At 34.9% G+C, this 18,910-nt stretch overlaps 1 protein-coding gene across 1 annotated transcript in view; it reads left to right on the top strand.

The window, feature by feature from the left end:
* TARBP1 (TAR (HIV-1) RNA binding protein 1) overlaps window positions 1-18,910 on the top strand; it is a gene marked incomplete at its 5' end in the record, with an annotated part of 40,611 nt that overhangs the window by 13,617 nt on the left and 8,084 nt on the right. Inside the window, 12 exons of the mRNA XM_009644135.2 lie at window positions 2,537-2,634; window positions 4,688-4,849; window positions 6,459-6,652; window positions 7,348-7,603; window positions 7,688-7,876; window positions 11,109-11,308; window positions 11,441-11,512; window positions 12,570-12,690; window positions 14,072-14,182; window positions 14,712-14,861; window positions 16,717-16,803; window positions 17,698-17,903. Coding sequence (XP_009642430.2) covers window positions 2,537-2,634; window positions 4,688-4,849; window positions 6,459-6,652; window positions 7,348-7,603; window positions 7,688-7,876; window positions 11,109-11,308; window positions 11,441-11,512; window positions 12,570-12,690; window positions 14,072-14,182; window positions 14,712-14,861; window positions 16,717-16,803; window positions 17,698-17,903 — 1,846 coding nt within the window. The remainder of the gene's footprint in view (window positions 1-2,536; window positions 2,635-4,687; window positions 4,850-6,458; window positions 6,653-7,347; window positions 7,604-7,687; window positions 7,877-11,108; window positions 11,309-11,440; window positions 11,513-12,569; window positions 12,691-14,071; window positions 14,183-14,711; window positions 14,862-16,716; window positions 16,804-17,697; window positions 17,904-18,910) is intronic.

Consider the following 18,910-nt stretch of genomic DNA (forward strand, 5'->3'; position numbering starts at 1 on the left):
GTGGGGGGGCCCCCCCCCCCCCCCCCGCCCCAGACTGAGCATTTTAACTTGTAGACCTTCCAGGAAAGTCTGAAGAAAAGCCATGGAGTCCTTACTACTTTTATTAGAACTTGAGCAATTTGTAACAGAGTAGATCTGTAATTTTTTTTCCTTAGAACAAGTGAAAAATTGCATTATTTTCATGAATTAGGATGCTGAACTGGAACGACAGGGATCTTGGCATTTGGTTCCTGCTTCCCCAGATTGTTTTGGGGTCTTTTTTCAGTATTTTTATAACATGAAATACAGAAGTAGCTTTGGAGCAGGAGCCACAGATCTAGGCTCTTACATGAAAGAAAAATTATTTCAGGTTCTGCATCCAGGTTTCATAAAGATGTCTAAATGCATCCCTGAAGTAAATGCTTAACCTGATTTTAAAAAGTGCTTTATACAATCACCGCCTCTTGAATTTTAGCTGTTTGACTGAAATACTGAACGCTAATTATACAGACTGTTAATGTTCATATTGTGGGGTGGTCTCTGACTGATGGAGTGGATTCCTTCAGGTGAAACTAGACTGGAAGATGTGTTCCAACTGCTAGTGTACGTTCAGTCCACAGCATGAGGCTAGAGCAAGCCTGAAGCAGAACCCTCCAAAACACGTGTGAGCGCATGTTAAGTTTTTAGTATCAAGTATTTAACTCTATAAATCATTTGCTTGTGTGCCACTGTGCTTGCTAATGTAGATACATAATCAATTGCTCCTGCCTTAAGAAGTTTGATACCTGACTTAACACGTTAAGTTCTGCTGACAGAGTTCTTGAGGCTCTGCAAGGCTGAGCATCGCAGTGTCCCCCTCCTTTTGAACACCCCCATAGGTACTCCAGCTCATCATCAGTAGAATCTTTCAAGAGGCTTTCAGGATTGGACTTATAATATTATATGTCTTTTTGCGTTAAGTTAAACAAGGATTACTTTTCTTAAATTATTTCCCCCATTGTTTTTGTGCTTCTTCCTCCTGCACAGGACACCCAAGTAATAAATCTTGTCTCTGCAGCTGTGAATTGACTGTGTTGAGGGGCAGGAACAGTAATGCTGTAAAATACAGAAATTTTGTTTCCATGTTGATTAAACAGGAGGTGAAAAGTACTGTCTGTCAAATGGAAACTGATAAAATGGGAGAGAAGAAGAAAGGAATTTTAGCTTGTAAACTAACAGTAATAACAACTGGGAAAGGTTTTATTTAAGAATACTTCAATGGGGATAGACATGTCCGTAATGCATGCTGAAAGCAGCAGCATCTTTCTATAGGTTTTGCTGTCTGTGCTGTTATTAGACTTCACTATTTTAAACAGTAAGTTTTTTGCTAATTTTTTTTATAGTGTTACAGAGCCACTGGTAGTGAATTGTATTTTACCATCTTACATGTTTATCTGAAGAATTTCTGAATTTTAATTGCAGAAGATGTTTTAGTGATTTGAGACTTAAGATGAAATGTGATAATCTGACATAGGTAACTTTGTTCTAAATGTATTAAGCATTAGAAATGCAGTCCAATGAGCCATTTTAATACAGAACATTGGAAGTAAGTACAATATAGATTTGGAACTTCTGGAAATACATCCCTTTATATGTCTACCTTTTGAAGGTCTTCCATTTAGTAGTAATTTTACTACGTGAAACACTACTCAGGGTCAACTCCAGAAAAAAAAACAGATATAACCTCTGGCTAACTCTCCTAAATACTGAAACTAATGACTGATGTTTTTAGAACAAAATGGTCATGCAGAGTATTTTAACTCCTGTTTTCATATTGATGTGATATTTCTCTGGCTTTCAGCTAGCCCTTGCCCTCGAAGCAGAGATTGAAGTGTGCTTGTGGTTAAATAAGTTTTACCAGAGTATCCTTGTGTAATAAACCTGTGTCTCTTCATTTGTGAAATGCTATGCACATGTGGTATACTTCATAGCCTAGCCTTTTCTTGGAGAAAGTATTGCATTTTGTATATAACCTTGCATTTTCGTTTACAGTGTTAAGCCAGGAAGCTACTTGACTGAAACCTTGTAAGATTACTCCATGTACAAAGCTGAATTATTTCTAAACAGCAAAACAAAACCCAACTGAAAAACAGTTTTTACTTCTGCACATATTAGAAATGGATAACTGCATTTTTCTCACATATATTAATTTTTGGATATGGAAATTTTTGTTCTTTATTAGAAAGTAAGTTCAGTAATAAGCTGTTTGTGCAGAAGGTTGGGAATAGGATGAAAGCGTGCATTAAAAGTTGCAAAATTATGCTTCTGCTTTTGTGGGGGTTTTGGCTGACTAATTCATGATAGATCTCAGGAAAGAACATCATGTGTTTTGATTCTTTCAGCCCTATGGCTTACACTGCAAAGAGTACTGAGCTGTTTTAAGGTATTCTTAGGTATTGAATACGTATTACTGTATAACTTTGACTCTGTAACTTAATTAAATCTGCATGATATAATAAATTTCTTAAGACATGTATTTCTGTATGTTAATATATATATATTTTTCCTCTTCATACAGATGTGGTATTGTTTTTTATCTGGAAATATCTAATGACACCTGTGGAGAGCGTCCTTGAATTTGTTCTCCGGCGGCTTACTACAAATGAGTTAAGCACTGTAAGTAATTATTATTACTTTGGTGTGGCTTTGCTTGTTAATTTGATTTACCAGTGTTTCTAGTTTTCATATCAAATCTTTAAATGCCCAGAAAGTCAATTTTCCTAGAAACACTTCTGTTAACTTTTTTGAATGGGCACAGTAAGAGTAGAGGGGGGAAAGAAAAAGGTGTGTCTTGAAGAGTATTGTTTTGCGTCTTAGGCCATATTCTGTGTTTCTTCTCAAAACTCAAGAAATCGTATAATAAGAAATCATGAGTATCATATCATACTGTATCTTATCTACTAGTACAGTTGCAGACATAAGATGTTTGGAGGCTTTTAGTACTCAGCCTGGTTAACATCTTCATTGACTATATTCCACTGTTTGCTCTTCGCTGTGGCCAGTGTTTTAAGTTTATACTCCAAATAAACTTGTGACTGAAGCAAAATGGCTTGATGGTAGGGGAGTTTGCCTTCAAAAATATCTGTTGAATGTAGGAAAGAAATGCACTTCCTTTTAGATAGGTACACGTTTCCTACTCTAAAGAGCTTTCAAGTCATATGTAAATAGAAAGACACAAGACATGTAAAGCAAAACATTCACAGATGTTTCCAGATGGAGAAAGAGAAATTAGAATGTAATGTTGATGAGGAGAATGATGTTATTTTTAGAAGAAAACAGATTTGAGGAAGAGGTATTGGTGGAAGTTTAAAAAGGAGGCTAATTCTGAAAACTGAAAAGCTTAACAAAATGCAGAGTAGGAACTTTGAAGGTGAAGTAAAAATTTGCATTAGGAGTTTCAAGAGAAGGATATGGAGTAAGAGAGAATGAAAAGTTGTAAGATCTTCACAGTTCTTTTAATTGTGACCTTTAATTGTGTCACCTTTAATTTTATATCATAGAAGGCAGAAACTAAAATAGAGATTTAAAGAGAAGACATCTGTTTAAAGGTTGTTGATTTAGTGGACTGTATTTGGGTAGACTATTGGGAAGAAGGGAGAGGACCAGAAGGATTGGAAAGGAAGAGACAACTGTAATGAGAAGATGGACAAAATGTGAAGTGGTATTTTTCAATTATTTAGTGAAGAGTGAGTTTAGAAAAGAAAACCAGTTTAATGGAGAAAGTTATATGGACAAGTGTGCAGAAATTAAAATGAACAGAAGTCAGATATGATTCTTGTTTTTGGGAGAGTGAAAAAAGCCTGTAAGTTGGAGGGGAAACGAAAGCCTGAGTTTCTGCAAGGATGGTAACTTGGAGAGGAGCGTGGGACCCTGGGCTACTTTCTCAGAAACAGTATGGAAAGTGCAAATTAAATGGGAAATGCAAGGAAATAAAATAAATCTGATGGTGGACAGTCCCCCAAAACATGAGTGCAATGGAAGATCAGTGTGAAAAGTGGTCCTGTGTTAAAGCAAAAGTTAGGGTTGAATCAGAAGAACTGCTTCTGAAGGTAAGTGAAAATTCAAAGATGTATTTTCTCTCAAAACTAAAAAAGGAAAAGTTCTTTCTTCATGTGGTTCCTTGAATGCATGGCTTTGTACGAGGGTGTTTTTTTTTTAATGGTACGTGGAGAAAAGTTGCAAATACAAGAGGAGAATAAAAAGCCATAAAACAAGCAAAATATAGTAATGAGAGAAAATGTAGTTGGGGAAGAAGTGCAAGGTGCACTGTTGAGTGTGTGCAAGGTGCAGTGTGGTGCCATTTTCCAGTAATCGAGTTGGCTCTGAACACCGCTTTTGTTACTCAGGCTAGTTCACATGTTTTTACGTGGCATTCCTTTGAGCCCAGGAAGGGGAGTAAAGTAAATTTACCAATTAAAAGAAGTGGAGATTTCTTTCAGAATTTCACACTGTTTCTCTTAAGACATACTTCAGATCCCTAAAACTAAAAGGACCTGTAAGATAAAAAGATTTTAAAGATAAATAAAACCCCCCAAAATTAAAGAAAAGGTTGTTCAACTGCAGTGACTGTTGCTGTTTTCTTCTGCTATCATTGTTACTTTTAGTTTTCTTTCTTTTCAGTTTAAGCTTCCTCCTCTTAATGCTTCACTTTACTGATGTTTCCTTTTAGGTTGGTGATCTGGATCGTTGTGATCTATACTTAGCTTTAATTCCAGAGATAGTGAATTTGTGCTTGCAAGTCAGCTGGAAGAAAGTATCATCTATCAAGAATTTCATTTTGTCCCTGACAAATGCATCTATTCGTAATCTTCAGGAGAGAAACTGTGAAGAGGTAATTTAACATTCTTTACAATGGTAAATATTAATATAAAAGAAACCAGTAAATATCAATTAAGTATTTAATTTGTAATGCTTAGATAATATTTAGATTATATATAAGTAATTATATAAACATACTATAAATGCAAGTTAATGTACAAATATTTCTATTATATTTTATTATACATATTAATATAAATATATATATTAAATAAAACAATAATAGGTTTGTGTGAATATATATATTCCCTAACACATAAGTGTCTTTAGTCGGCAGTGTAATGTTAATGTAAAATATTTGTAGCTAAGATTTTTCGTACTTTTGTATTCGTACATTTTTTTAAAGTCTGTATAGCTAAATTAAAACTTCAGTTGTAATAATGGAATGTGTGTACTCCAAAGCTTTTTCCTCAAATATGAACCAGTCTTACCAAGGAGGTTACTGTTAAATGAAAAGGCCTTTTGTGTTAATGATCTGTTCGATTTCCAAGCTGGAATATACGGAGAAAAAGAAATTCCAGAAGCATTGCTTTGGCTTTTTCACATAGTTATCTTCATTGTCCCGTAGTTCTATGTGTTAGGCTAGTATATCTGACAAAGATACATTTTCAAAAGGCAAAGAAACATTAATAACTTCTAGAAAAGGAGGAGTATTAAATTAAGATTTTTTTTTTTGGGCAGTATATTCTTTTGTATTTTCTGGATTGAATTATTGATCAAGAACAGTTAATAACACATTAAAAGATTCTAAGTATTTGATTTGCTAGGTTTACTTTTCTAAGGAAACACAGAGCAAGACTTAGTTTTATTTTTCCTTTGGTTATGTGAATTATGTACTTATTCCAGTAGTTTCAAAGTAAACATTTTATGATTCAACCTTAGTGTTCACTGGGGGCCTCTACCACCTTCTTTTGAATTCAGTGGAATTATATTGTCATGATGATTTCTTCAGTTGCGCATATAGTACATCTTCAATTTAAGAAGAAGAAAGACAACACTGAGTAATTGCAGATGAAAAAAATCTTTTCTGTGCTCTAGACAGCTTGGAAGTAACTTGAAGATATTTAACGTTGAGCTTTGAATACTTTTAGGGAACTATATATGCTTATTGGCTTTTTTAATTGAGACTTGTTATTTTGTGCTTCTTCGAATATATGTGCTTTTCACACAAAATAATCATAGTAAGTGTTGTATCTCTTGGAGCAGTTAGCATGCAGTATTCGGAATTTCAGCTGTCTTGTTGCTGGGTTTCTAACTGCGTGGACCCACACCTTTTTTCTAATTGCTATCCAGCCATATATATAAACTGCTATCTGGCAAGGTAGAAGTGTTCCATCACAGTCTAGCTGTGAGCCTGCACTTAATGAATAAGTGACTGTAATTTGCAAGATTTATACTCTTTTCAGTGCTTGCAACTTGGGATTGATTGCACTGACCCAGCCAAGCAAAGCTATGTTATGCATAGGGTAAGAAAATAAGGAAGCAGAAGGATGCAGAGTTGCTACCTTATGGTGTCTGAGGTGATACAAATAAGAGGGTTATAAAATCTATCAGTAGGTTTTTTGTATCGTATTAGAAGAAATTGGTGCATTTTTGTTCATGTATGATTTGGTTTTAATTAGGAGCCAAAGCTTAAAGGACAAATTAAAAAAGTGGCTAGCATGGCTTCACTTACAGCAGTTTGTGAGATAATGGATCGGAAACCTGAAGTACACCTTGAATCTCTGCCTTCTGTGGATGCTCTGAAGAGATTTATTTCCTTTTCCCAATTCAATGAAGTATTAAAGAAGCCATCTTATATTGAAGAAAAAAGTAGGTACGTCTGTGCTATAGAGTCAGTAATTCTCCAGAATAAATTTGATTAGCATGGAACAGTGATTAAGGTGCTGGCTTTTCCTGTTCTTTTCTTTGATAACTTTTTGCCAAGATAAAAATGAAGAACTCTGAACACAAACTATTAATTCAGTTGTTCTTTTCTCTTAACATTCAGGTTTTGGAACATTAAAGCAGCCATAATTGATCAGACCAAAGGTTCTTTTGCTCAGTCCTCTAGTGCTATGAAGCCAAAACTAGCTTTAAACATTGCTTCTCCTTACGCCAGCTTAAATATATATATATGCACCACACAAAACCCTAGCATGTATGCAAGCCAATTTAAGTGGAAATTATTTACTGTTGGGAAAGGAAATCAGGAGCAAGGTTGAGGGCCAAAAACCATATACTTGGTTAATAAAAAGATGATGGCCAGGATATAGTGATGTTTCCATTAAATATTCTCCCAAATTTTTATGACTAATGAGAGTGCCTGAGCCCAGAACTGATTTTTCTGTGTTTAAAAAATTTTATTTGTAGATTTCTCTTTCATGAACTTGTCCAGTCTCCCCTTAAATCTGTGTAAATTTTAGTGTATTGAAGCATAGTGAGTTTGTACAGTTAAGCTGTTCTGGTGGAGTAGGAATGTGCAGGATAAATTAGGACAGTACATGTTTAAGAATAATGTTCTTCTTACAGCTTATGTGAAGAAACAACATCTCAAGGATGGGGGAGAATTGTTGCACGCTATGTTCGTGACCAGTGGATTTGCCTTCGTTTCATTTTAAATTCATTTCCAACACTGGCTCAGGACTATGAAGAAACTTCAGAAATGTCATTATCTACAATTGAAAGGTCAAGAAAAATTCTAGAGTCTGCCTTAGAAGCCCTAACTATTCTTCCTTCAGACCAAGTTTTACCTGTGTTCGACTGCATGAAGGTCCTTGTTCCCAAGGTAACAGATAAACCAACTGCATGATATTAACGGTTTTGGGGGTGTTTTTTGTCAAATGTAACATTTTATTCTTTCTGTTTTCAGCTTCTGGACTCAGCAGAGTCTCTCTGCATAGAAGCATTTGATTTGACTTGGAAAATTACATCCTCTTTGAGCAACACACAGCTAATATTTTGGTCCAATCTAAAAGCTTTCGTTCAATTCGTCTTTGATACTGAGGTTCTAGCTGTTGCTGCAAGTGCAAAGGGTCAAGCATATGCCAAAATAAAAGAGGTCAGTTTAAGAATTCTCTTTTGGGAAGTGAACATAAAATTTATCTGGATCCAAAAATGTATTTTACTTTTTATTTTCCCTTCAGCTATTGTCATGAATTTTTCATTTCTAAAAAGGTACTAGTTTGGACAAAAAAGACAAAATATCTGAGAATTAGATTGAGAGTAAACATATATATTGATTGTTCTTGTAACACAGAAAATGAAGAGTACTATTTATTTTATTTTCAGACTGTTCAGTATCTTCCACATTCAGCAAAAGAGGTTTTTTGGTCTTTATTTTATTTTTACATTATGCACTTCCTCTTAAATATTTTGTTCAGGATTTGCCACCCAAACTGTCACAAACTATTAATATTCTGGAAAAAGTATGCCTTTTTCTAATAGTTTAGTCTTTGTAAAAATACTTTCTTAAATGAAAAGTTAGAACCAATAAAAACTTTTAATAGATGCTGTTGAATAACCCAACTGCTTCTCTGAGGGTCCAGGTGTAGAAAACAAAAATCATAGTCTCCTTAGAGTTTGATTTAATACTGCGTGGTAATGCTGCCTACATAGTTAAGAAGAGAAAAAAAAATTTTTGCTCTTTCTGCAACATGAATGCAGCTTCCTGTATTCCAAAAGTTCTTGCATATGTCATGGTGTTCTTTTTTCATTTTGAGTCACTAAAACTGCATTCAGTACTGGGATGTTGGCTCGTCTTGGCTTTATATACTGGAAAGTTGTTTACTGTTTCTTTTCTAAATAACCTTTATTAGGTTTTTTGCTTTTTTTAGCCTCTGAGCATCAATTAAATGTTTGTGCAGAGCACTCCAGAATGATGGCAAGGCTTTTACCAGAGCAGTAATGCATTATAAATTAGTTACCAGTATATATGTATGTTTAGACTTACGGTCTCATGTGCTGCTTTGCCCTTAGCACAGAAGTCATACTAGGAGGGGTTGCAGTTTTGCTTTGAAGTCACCGTTAATTAGCTCTGTCCCAGTGTCACACTTGTAACTGTAAGCAATAGCAAATGTCTCAGCTTTATTTTCAGCCCAGACACTCAAATGATTTTTAAATAAAATATAGAGAAATGGACACTTGCTAGCAATTTAAAATTGCTGTGATATCTCCATATTAGCCTTAAGTATCTTAAAATATAGTCCCATTTATTTTGTCTCTGTTCTTTCTGAAAACTTCCTTCAAATGAATGTTAGTCATCTATTTTAAACAACAGATAACACTTGGCATTCGCAGTCTTCATGTGGACCCAAGCCAAAATAAAGATACGTATGCAAAGATGGTAAAATATCTTGTCAGTTCTAGGAATCTGTTAGCTTTTTCTTTTAATGAATATCTGTAATGGATAATTGTATGCTCAGTATTGTAGTAACTGATGAGCTGTAGTTAGTTTTTTATTTTCTTTGATCTTAAAATATGTTTAAAATTCTTATAATGACTGTCTTAGCTTCAGCTTTAGTATTTCAGGCATTATGTAAGGTTTGTTTTGCCAATGTCAAGAGTCTTTTGAGTCTATGTGACAGCTATCCCATTGTCTGCAGTGGGACATACCATGACAGCAGGCATCAAGGAGGTAATGGAGGTCTCCTATACTCAACAAAGGGCATCTGGTCGAGCCACCTTCTGCCCCTTCATAAGAAAATGAAGATAAAGTTCCCAAGCAAGTGTCTACTTACGTATATTCTTACCCTGCTCCTTGGCAGTCTCTATTGCCATTGACCCCTTGGGCAATGGCTATATAGATTTAGCTAACGAGAAAGAAAAAAATAGAGCTGCCTGATACTGGTTTGTCACAGAAGCAGAACTTCAATTTTGTCTACCACAGTGCACTCTGTCTTTTTACTAGTAGTTAGAAGGGGTGGAACAAAGGGGTATTTTTGAGCTAAAAAAGGGAATATTGCTATGGTAAAATCCAGAAGGGCTTCTGCAGAGGTGCCCAGGGCACTGTGTTCTTAGGCTTCATTTCTTCTGCTGCTTTTTTCCTTTTTCTTTGCGACTTAGTTGGATGTTGATTGTGCTAGAATTTAATTGGCTTAAATTTATTTTGTGTGTGCTGGACTTTTGCTATAATAATGAAACAATTGAAGAACATTCCAGGATTTTGATAAATGTGTAGTAAGGGTCACACTGCTTCTCCTCAGGTGAAACACAATAGTTCAATTTTGGAATTATTAGGAAAGTTACAATGCTTGTCTTTGCACTAAAAGGAAAGTTCAAATTCTTTGTAAAAAGGCCAGATGTTTCTAGGGTGGGTTTTTGGTTTTGTTTTCCCAAAAAGTGTTTCTTCATGCATTCCGATATTTCAACTTAGGCTCTTGACGAGCTTCCTGGTGCTTTAATCCTTAGCAATTCAGAACAACTCTCTATAAAAACAAAGTTACTGTCAAAGAACTGTCACATTAGTCAAAAGTATCATTTCGGAGTGGGGAAGAGAAGAAGTTTTGTCTTGTAAGAGCTGTCACACCTTCTGGAACACCGTTCTCATGGACAGCTCTAATTGATGTTGTCTGAAGAGGAATTTCTGAAAAACCCACCTATTCATTCTGGATCTTCTCTGCCAAATGCTTGCAACTTCTTAGAAAAAATTAACTTTGCAAGAGAAAACTTCAGTTACACTTAGCCTAATGAAGGGAGTAGGAAAGGAAAATTTTGGGGCCATTTTTCTTGTTTTATTTTTCTCCTTTTTGGAGAAGTTTTAGATAGCTGTTTCATGTATCTTAAATATGCCTTCCTCAAAAAAAAAAAAAAAATGGTAGAAGGACGTTTCTCCACTTTAACTCAAATACAAACTTCAACATGCATGTAATCCCTATTAAAGAAGAGAATTAGTGATACAGCTACCTATAGAAGAAATTCTGGTTTATGTTTAATTTTTTTTCTGAATTGCTAAGGTATAATTAAAAACACTAGGTTTGTGTTCCCTGAAGTAAGCCCAGGTGCATTTGTTGCAGTTATCAGGAGACTGATATAAAGCAACTGGTTTTATATCTCTTTAAGCAAAGATCAGTTGTATCTTTTGTTAACATAAACATGTACTGGGCTGATTGTTGCCAATTCACCTGCCCTTAGAATCTGGGAATTGTAAATAGGTTGCAGATGGCATTAACGTGAGCAGATCTAGGATGCAGGAGATAAGACCTGCTAAAATAGATACCACTGCAGTATTACTCTGATAGTTCTAGCACTTCTGCAAAATAGATTTTGAATCTTCCGTTTCTTCATCTTTTCAGATAATTTTCAAGCTCATAGATATGTCTACTACAAAGACTGGAGTCTTCAATGTAGTCCTTAGTCATTGTTGTCGATCTTGGATATTTCCCACTGTTGATGAGAGAAGTGCCTTGACAAATGCCTTCTTAAATGCTGGAAATTATTGTGAACTTATCACTGAGGCTTGTGTCTTTGGAACTGTATTTAGGAAAGATCAGAGGTACAAAGAAAATATTTGATTTTTTGTTATAATTTTATGCACTTGGTTTTCTTTGAAACTTTGGGATAATTGTTGAAATAGTTTTTATATGCTATTCTGCTAACTTTGTTGCTTTGTCTTTCGTCTGTGAAGACTTAATCAGGATGTGCATGCCTTCGTAGAAAATCTTGGAGAAAAATGTGCAGCAAATGTTGTTACAGAAAGGTAATGATTTTGAGGATGCAACTTACAGTATTTGGTCTGAATTGTGTCTTCATTGTGGTTGATGCTACAATAGGAAAGATGCTGGTTTTGAAGTCAGCTTCTTATGAGTATATTCATAACCTTCCTAAATATTAGTAAAAGGGATATACATCACATAACAATGCAGATACAAAATGTAGAACAAATGTTACATATTTTCAGGAACTGAAATAACTACTTCCTTATTGTTTCACTTCATAAAAGTAACACTTTTTAGGATGCAAGCACTCTACATGGAGTGCTGAGATGTACCTCCTCGTTGTAGACAAGACAGTTAAACTCCGGCTTTAATGCAGCCAGATTTGGAGCTTGGCTTTTTAACATTGGTTGTAGGCCTTTTTAGCTTGCATACTGGTAGTAGGTTCTGCCTCCAGTTTTTGCTATTTTGCAGGGATGTTGGCAATTGGATTACTGAACTTTTTTTGTAGGTTCATTCCCACCTTTACTCAGTGGAAGGAACTCAGAGAAACAGTACTTTAGGAAGCTAAAACTGGAGTTTCTAAAAATCTACTACCACTTCTAGTACAGTGCTCTTATATTTTGTCACAAGAGCTTCTTGCTTTCCAAATGTCTGGTTGTGACAGTTGGCAGCTGTCTGATGCTTTGTTACCTGTAATGTTATTAATTCTGCTCTCGGTGTTAATTATTCCAGATGTCCCTGAGTGACTAATAGCAATCAAGTGTTGTTTTGGACTAGAATATTTGACCAAAACTGTAAGCATAAATCAGTTGTTTTAAGACTACAGTTTACAAAAACTTGTTATGATACAGCTATTTCTGTAGAAATTTTTTTTTTAATGCTTAGCTGCTATTAAAGACTTGCGGATAGAAACGGGCTGGTTATCTTCATCAGCAAGGGTGAACAGACCTTAAAATTTTGGTTCTGGGTATTTGCATATTGTCTCACTACAGACAACTTGTTCAAGATGATGTTTGGTGCTTTTTTTATAATTCAGGAATTTTCTTTGTCTGAACAAGTAGAGCTTGATTTTTTTTTTTTTTTTTAAATATTTTACAGTTCAAATAGAGATGATCACTACGTTCGGGTTTGTGCTATTAAATTTCTGTGCCTGTTGGATGGATCTGATATCTTGCATAAGACGTTTATAGAAGACATTTTCATCAAACTGCTTGATAAAGTAAACTTCATTTCTCTTGGTACATAAGTGTAATGTTAGTATAATTATTAAAATGCAAATAATTTACAGTTAACAGGATGTATTTACAGTTGTTTGTATAGCCTGTCTAGATTTGCCCAGTAATATACTTTTGTTGTTGTTATGAGACAGGAGTGAATTCAGTCAAACCAAAATAGTAAAAATTGTCTCTTGGGATTATTTCTCTCTTTTCAGTGTGTTTTCTAACTTCGTGGAACATTATCCAAATTGTAACCGTTGTTCCATTAAGATTCTTCCTTTAGGCTGCATTTTGAAATACCACATTTCACTTTAACAATTGCAGGAATACCTTTTGAATGGAGTGTGTTGTTTTCTCCTTTGAAGACCTTTATAAGTAGGATTAATGGAGAAGGTTGGGGTCTGATTTGCATTTATATCATAGCTGCTTATGCATTGGCACTGGTGTAAAATCAGTGGTAAATTACTACAGCCGCTATTAGAACATCACCCATGCATTCTGGTACTACAGAATTCTGCTTTTGTCTGAAGAACAAGAAATGGGTGGTCCTTCATTCCTGTCAATTAACTACTGGAGAAAAAGGGTTAATATTTGTATTGTAAGATTAATCAAGTGGGAAAAGTGAGCTTGAAAAGTGATTTCCTTACTTGATTAAATATAAAGTGTAAACCTGTAAAAATAAAGTGTATTTGCATTTTAATTTAGGACTTGGATCACCAGATAATTTTCTTTTTAAAGAGTTAACAAAATAGTTTTGGGTGCCATGTATTTTGAAGGCCAAAACAGAGTACGTAGGGAAGGAATCTAAGCTACATGAGAACATGAATTTCAAATCTTTTTAAAACCTCATTTATCTCATTTTCTTTCACATAAAACATCTTATTGCAGAATATCATTTTCTGTCTCAAAACTAGAGCTGTAGTTACAAGCTGATCTAATCGATAGCATGACTAAACCCATTTTTTACATGTAGATACTAAAGTAGAAATGTTTTCATTTATAGACTCACCTCTCTACTTAGGATCTTTAGTTCCTATATAACTGACAGCTTGAGTCTTCGTACTCCATTTTATGTAGTACTGTTGTTCATATACAGTAGGTGCTGTAAATTCTTCAACTTTCTGCTGTTTGAAGAGTCTTAATATCTAACATTTTTGTGCTCTGAAGTAAAAATACTAAGTGGGACTGTATGTTTTTTCAACTTGCCGAACTTCTCATGAACAAGCTTCAAAATTTAATTCTAAATAAATGAAACTAATGTATTTCTCCTAACTTTAATATTGATACTAGCTGTGCAGTAGATGCTCTTTTCTCAGTATAGTGATGTATATTTCCATCTATTCAGGGGAAGAATAGGTAATAAACCTTTTAATTTGTTTTTAGGATGAACTGGTATCCAGATCTAGGACACGCTATTATGCAAACTCTTTACAGCATAGAATTAAAACCCGGGTATGGCAGACACTCTTAGTTCTTCTTCTGAAGCTTGACCAGGTATTGCTCCTCACTATGAATTCTTAAAATAAATAAATAATTACTTACTTTCAAGAATAATTTGGTGTTACCCAAACTACGTATGTTAAATTACAGCAGGGCATGAAAGGCATATAATCTTTGTGGCTGATGTAGAAGTTTTGTGTAGTTTCATTCTTTGTCAGTCTGAAGTCATGGATTTATGATGCGTTTCTGGACATCACTGAAAACTAGCTCTTGGAATTGTGAATTATAGGAGACCAGATTGTTCCTGTTAAAGATAGCTAAAACTCTGTACTACCTGATTTAAAATTAAAATGTTGCTGCTTTATGAACACTCAGAAAATTGAGAAATTTCAGTTTCATCTAGTGCTTCTTCATATTTGAAAAGTGTAATACAGAAATGAGATGGTTCTAAAATGTTTTCAGTTGGGTATTAAAAACATTTCTAATACTACAGTAAAGCTGAGACTGTTCTTTAGAATTTTTGTCTTTGTGAAAATAACTCTTAACATACACTAAATGATGTATCTGATTTTTGTTTTCTCAGAATTTTTTGTGTGGTACCCTTGACAAAGTTTTCCAGGCTGGATTTGGTAACAATCAGGCATCTGTGAAATACTTCATAGAATGGATTGTTATCTTGAGTCTACACAAATACCCCCAATTCCTTGATAAATTTTGGGATTGCTTTTGCTATGTAAGTAAGAACCTTGACATTCGCTTGAAAAGTAATTTGAACAAAGAGTGTACAGTTTGTTTTCCTATATGTTATTTTCTATATATTCCAGTCTTCCTTTAGGAAGTGGCGGGTTGTTGAGCAGATTAAATTAACTTGGAAGTGAGTCTGGACTATAGTCTGAGACATGTAGAAATTTGTGATACAGAAGTGGCTGAAGACAAATTAATTCTTCCAGTTGAGAGATTTGCTTCAATAATGTACTGCTTTGGTCAGAGTAGAGCTGGCATAGTGAGTCAGAGTGCTCTTCACAGTCACCAATATAGAGCCATGAGGAACACATGGATGCCCTAGATTCTGAGTTTGGGAAGATACCACAAAGTCATTTGTGGTTTCCACACTCAGATTTTGTCTGCTGCATCTAGTTAGTCAGTGGGAACATGACTTGCATAACACATACTCAATTTGTAGCTTTTAATATGGACTCCTCTCACAGCAGAGTTCTGTGATGTGGTTCCAAAACTGGGGGCAGGGTTTGAATTATGGTACCCAAAAGTCTTGAAAGGGTTGACTGAGGAGAACTGACTTACTAGCATTTCATTTTTAAGTCTTTGGTGGTTCTTTAAGTAATTACCTGTAAGAGTTTACCTGTATCAACTGTTTGTATTGATATCTTTAAATTTGTTAGCATTGTACATTTGGGCCGAGTACAAAATGTATGTACTTGGATCTCCTCTGGTGTATAGGAAGACACGACTTGCAGTGGTGCTTCTGCTGAAGCTCACTACTCATAATAGTTAAATGTAGATGTCTTCCTGCTTATCAAATAGCCTAGCTGCTACTGTAGTTTTTTAAAAAGCCAAACAGTAGGACAAGATTTAAAATTAAATAGAAAAATTGGAAAACTTTATGTATTTTTTTTTTGCCCCAAACCAGGCAGGTTTTTAATAATGCTGTGTGACAACCTTGCTAGTGATGTGTGCTGGTTTTTTTGGGGGGGTGGTGGTGGTGAGTTTGTATGGTTTTTTCTGCGTAGGGGGAAAAAAAATTTCAGTTTACAATCTGTACTTTTCAAAAGTGCACAAAGATAGCTTGTCATGCCTGTCTGAACTGATGAAAAGTGCTGTAAGGGTTGTAACATTTTCCTGTTTCAGGGTTCTTTCCAAGAGCTCGGGCAGTTGCAACTGCTGTCATCTTAGAGGATGATAATCTATTGGATCAAAGTGATCCCATGCTGGTATCAAACATACTGAATCACAATGGGTCCATTCAAACAAACAGAGCAAGCAGAAAACGTAGATTTATGAAAAAGGAATACAGATTGTATTTTCAGGGGCTATCCTGGAAAAAACTGACTCTGGAAAGGATTGTCAGGATCATATTGAAAAATAAGCTGAACTTGAGCAGGCAAAATGAATGAATGAGAACTGTATCTGTAAAGAGAAGTGTTGAACAGAAGTCTGGAAACTCATTTCTTCCAGATCGGAACATGGGTGAGGCTGATGCTAGGCTATTTGTTCTGCATCCGATACCCACGTTTGCGATGACATGGAAAAGTATGAGAACTGAAAAGAATCCCCAGGGGTTTTATTGTGCTTAGGGTTTTTCGGGGTGCTGGGAATGCAGTGATTTGGGTTGAATTTTATCTCATTTACACTGCTCTATACTTCATTCTGATTGATCTGTTGGTAAAAAGCAGATGATACGTGAGGAAAAATGAAATCTTAATAATATGAACTTGTATTTTAGTAGACTTTGCTGTGGAGACACATAGTTTTTTTTAATATTGTTGATGCTGCATCTGCAGAACATGTTGTGAAAACTTAGAGAGTATAAAACATTTGCATATTTCTTGTTATATTTTCTTTTGCTTTAGGATGAAGAAAAGCTTAAAACAAGCATCTGCACGTTTTTATCAGTGTTATCACACTTTGACATTGTTCTTCAAAATACATCAGAGAGGGTAAGTTTGACTGAAGTGTTAATTTTTATTCAGTTGCACTGTATATGGATTTCTGAAATAAAAAGCATTTTTTCAGTCTATTTTGAAAACCTCTTTAATACCTACTTCCTACTTTGGTATGGAAAACACTAACTCTTCCTCTCACTTCTGTAACATACTGGACTTAAGAAAATTAGCTAAATGGCAGATGTTCTGGCTACATAGGACCTTATTACCCGTGAGTTTTTTCTAGAATAGCTACTCTAGTTTTAACGGAACACGTGGATGCACCTGGGTTTGTTTTTCTTGCTGCTCTTGCTTAATCTGCATGAAATTAGGCAAAGATAACCTGGAAGAAGGTGATCTTTCTATAGAATAACAGCACTCAAATATGGATTTCTTGGCAATAGCTAGTCCATATTACATTTAGAATTCTTTATTTGGAATTCTTGATTATTTTTTTTTTTTTAATTGGACTTTAAATTAGAGGATGAAATACAGTCAGATGTTACATTAGGTCAACTCCTTCACATTTGTAGCAATCCAGGCGTTTCTATTATTTTTTTTTTACTGTTTGCATACATTTGCAAGATCAGCTTTCTAAGTGCTAGAAAATCAGAAGTTAATAGACGTTTCCTCATATGCAGAAATATCAGTTTTAAAGCAAATTAATGCATTTGCAAAACACAAGTGGGGCTGTAGGTCTGTGCCCTAGTGAGAAGGAGGAAGGGAAATCAGGACCATGTTCTGAAGCCTGTATTTGCACATAAGTACTGTTAAAACTGTGGACTTCCTGAAAGGCGGTTTTTGGAGGAAGTCACTGTTTCTTGGGCCACTCTTGCTTTTCTACTTCAAAATGGTATGTTAATACTTTAACATAAATGAGAGAAACTTTGTTATCTTTGGTTTTTCTAGAAGCCAGCTTTGAAGAAAGCCCTCATAGTTGTTCTACAGTGGTGTTTCAACCATAATTTCAGCGTTCGACTGTATGCATTAGTTGCCCTTAAAAAAGTCTGGGGTATGTGCAGAATGTTGCATGTGGAAGAATTTGAAGCTCTGACACCAGTTATTGAATCTAGCCTTCAGCAAGTGGAAAACATGCATGGCACTGGGTTAGTAATGTTTTTCTGACTTAAAGCTTAATACTGTTCTTCTGAGCCATTTGCAGCAAGTCTAATTTTCTAAAATAGCACTTGATAATTTCCATGGGTTTTTATGCAGGGGGTATATGCTGTTTAAAAAAGAAACCAAGATTTAGAAATTGAAATCTTAATTATCAGCAAAGAACATGAAGTGATAATTCAGTATAGCATTACCATCTGAAAGCACAACAGGAAAAACTCAAGCAGTGTTTGAATGGTGCTCATGGTTTAGGGGTGGCATAAAAAGGAAGTCAGGAGTGCTTAATTTTCTTTCCTGATGGGTTTTGAAGCAATACAAATCATTCTTCCAAACTTCCTGGTACCAGTAAATTATCAAGTATAAAATCTGAAATGTTTTCGGTGTTAATACGTGAAAAAACTTCTGTGGGAGAAAAATTGATAAGGAAATTGATTTGGGGTGATGATTAAATGAGATTTACAGAAATCTTTTTCTGCTTACTGATTTGGAAATAAAACAGTTCAGTTAAATTTGCTACTATCTATATGTTTATACCTTTTTTTTAGCACTGTTTTTAGGAGTTATTTAAAAATATTTCGAATTTCTGACAATGTTGTCAGCCAGCATAAACTTGGGACTGCTGCTGACTGGCTTCTTTTTTGGCTGGTTTTTTTTTTTTTTTTTTTTTTTTTTTTTGGCAGATAAAAATTGTCACTGAACCATAGGCTAGTATTCAATTTCCTTCAGAGGCCTAGGTGGGATACCCTTTCTTGTGAAACTTGCTTTTTTCAATAATAGAATTTGGAGACATGTTACAGGCCTTTCTCGAAACATAAATAAAACTTATTTCCTGAATGCTGGGGGGGGTGTGTGTGTGTGTTTTGTTTTTAAATAGGTCCTTACTGAATTATTAATGTAATTTCTTTCCTGCACAGTATATAATAAATACAATTAGGTTGCCTTATTCCAATTTCACAATTGAAAAAAAATCCAGTATGTTGCATTTTTTGTACGTCTTTCATTACAT

Source organism: Egretta garzetta, unplaced genomic scaffold (genome assembly GCF_000687185.1).
Source record: "Egretta garzetta isolate BGI_Z169 unplaced genomic scaffold, ASM68718v1 scaffold118, whole genome shotgun sequence".
Taxonomy (NCBI): Eukaryota; Metazoa; Chordata; class Aves; order Pelecaniformes; family Ardeidae; genus Egretta; species Egretta garzetta.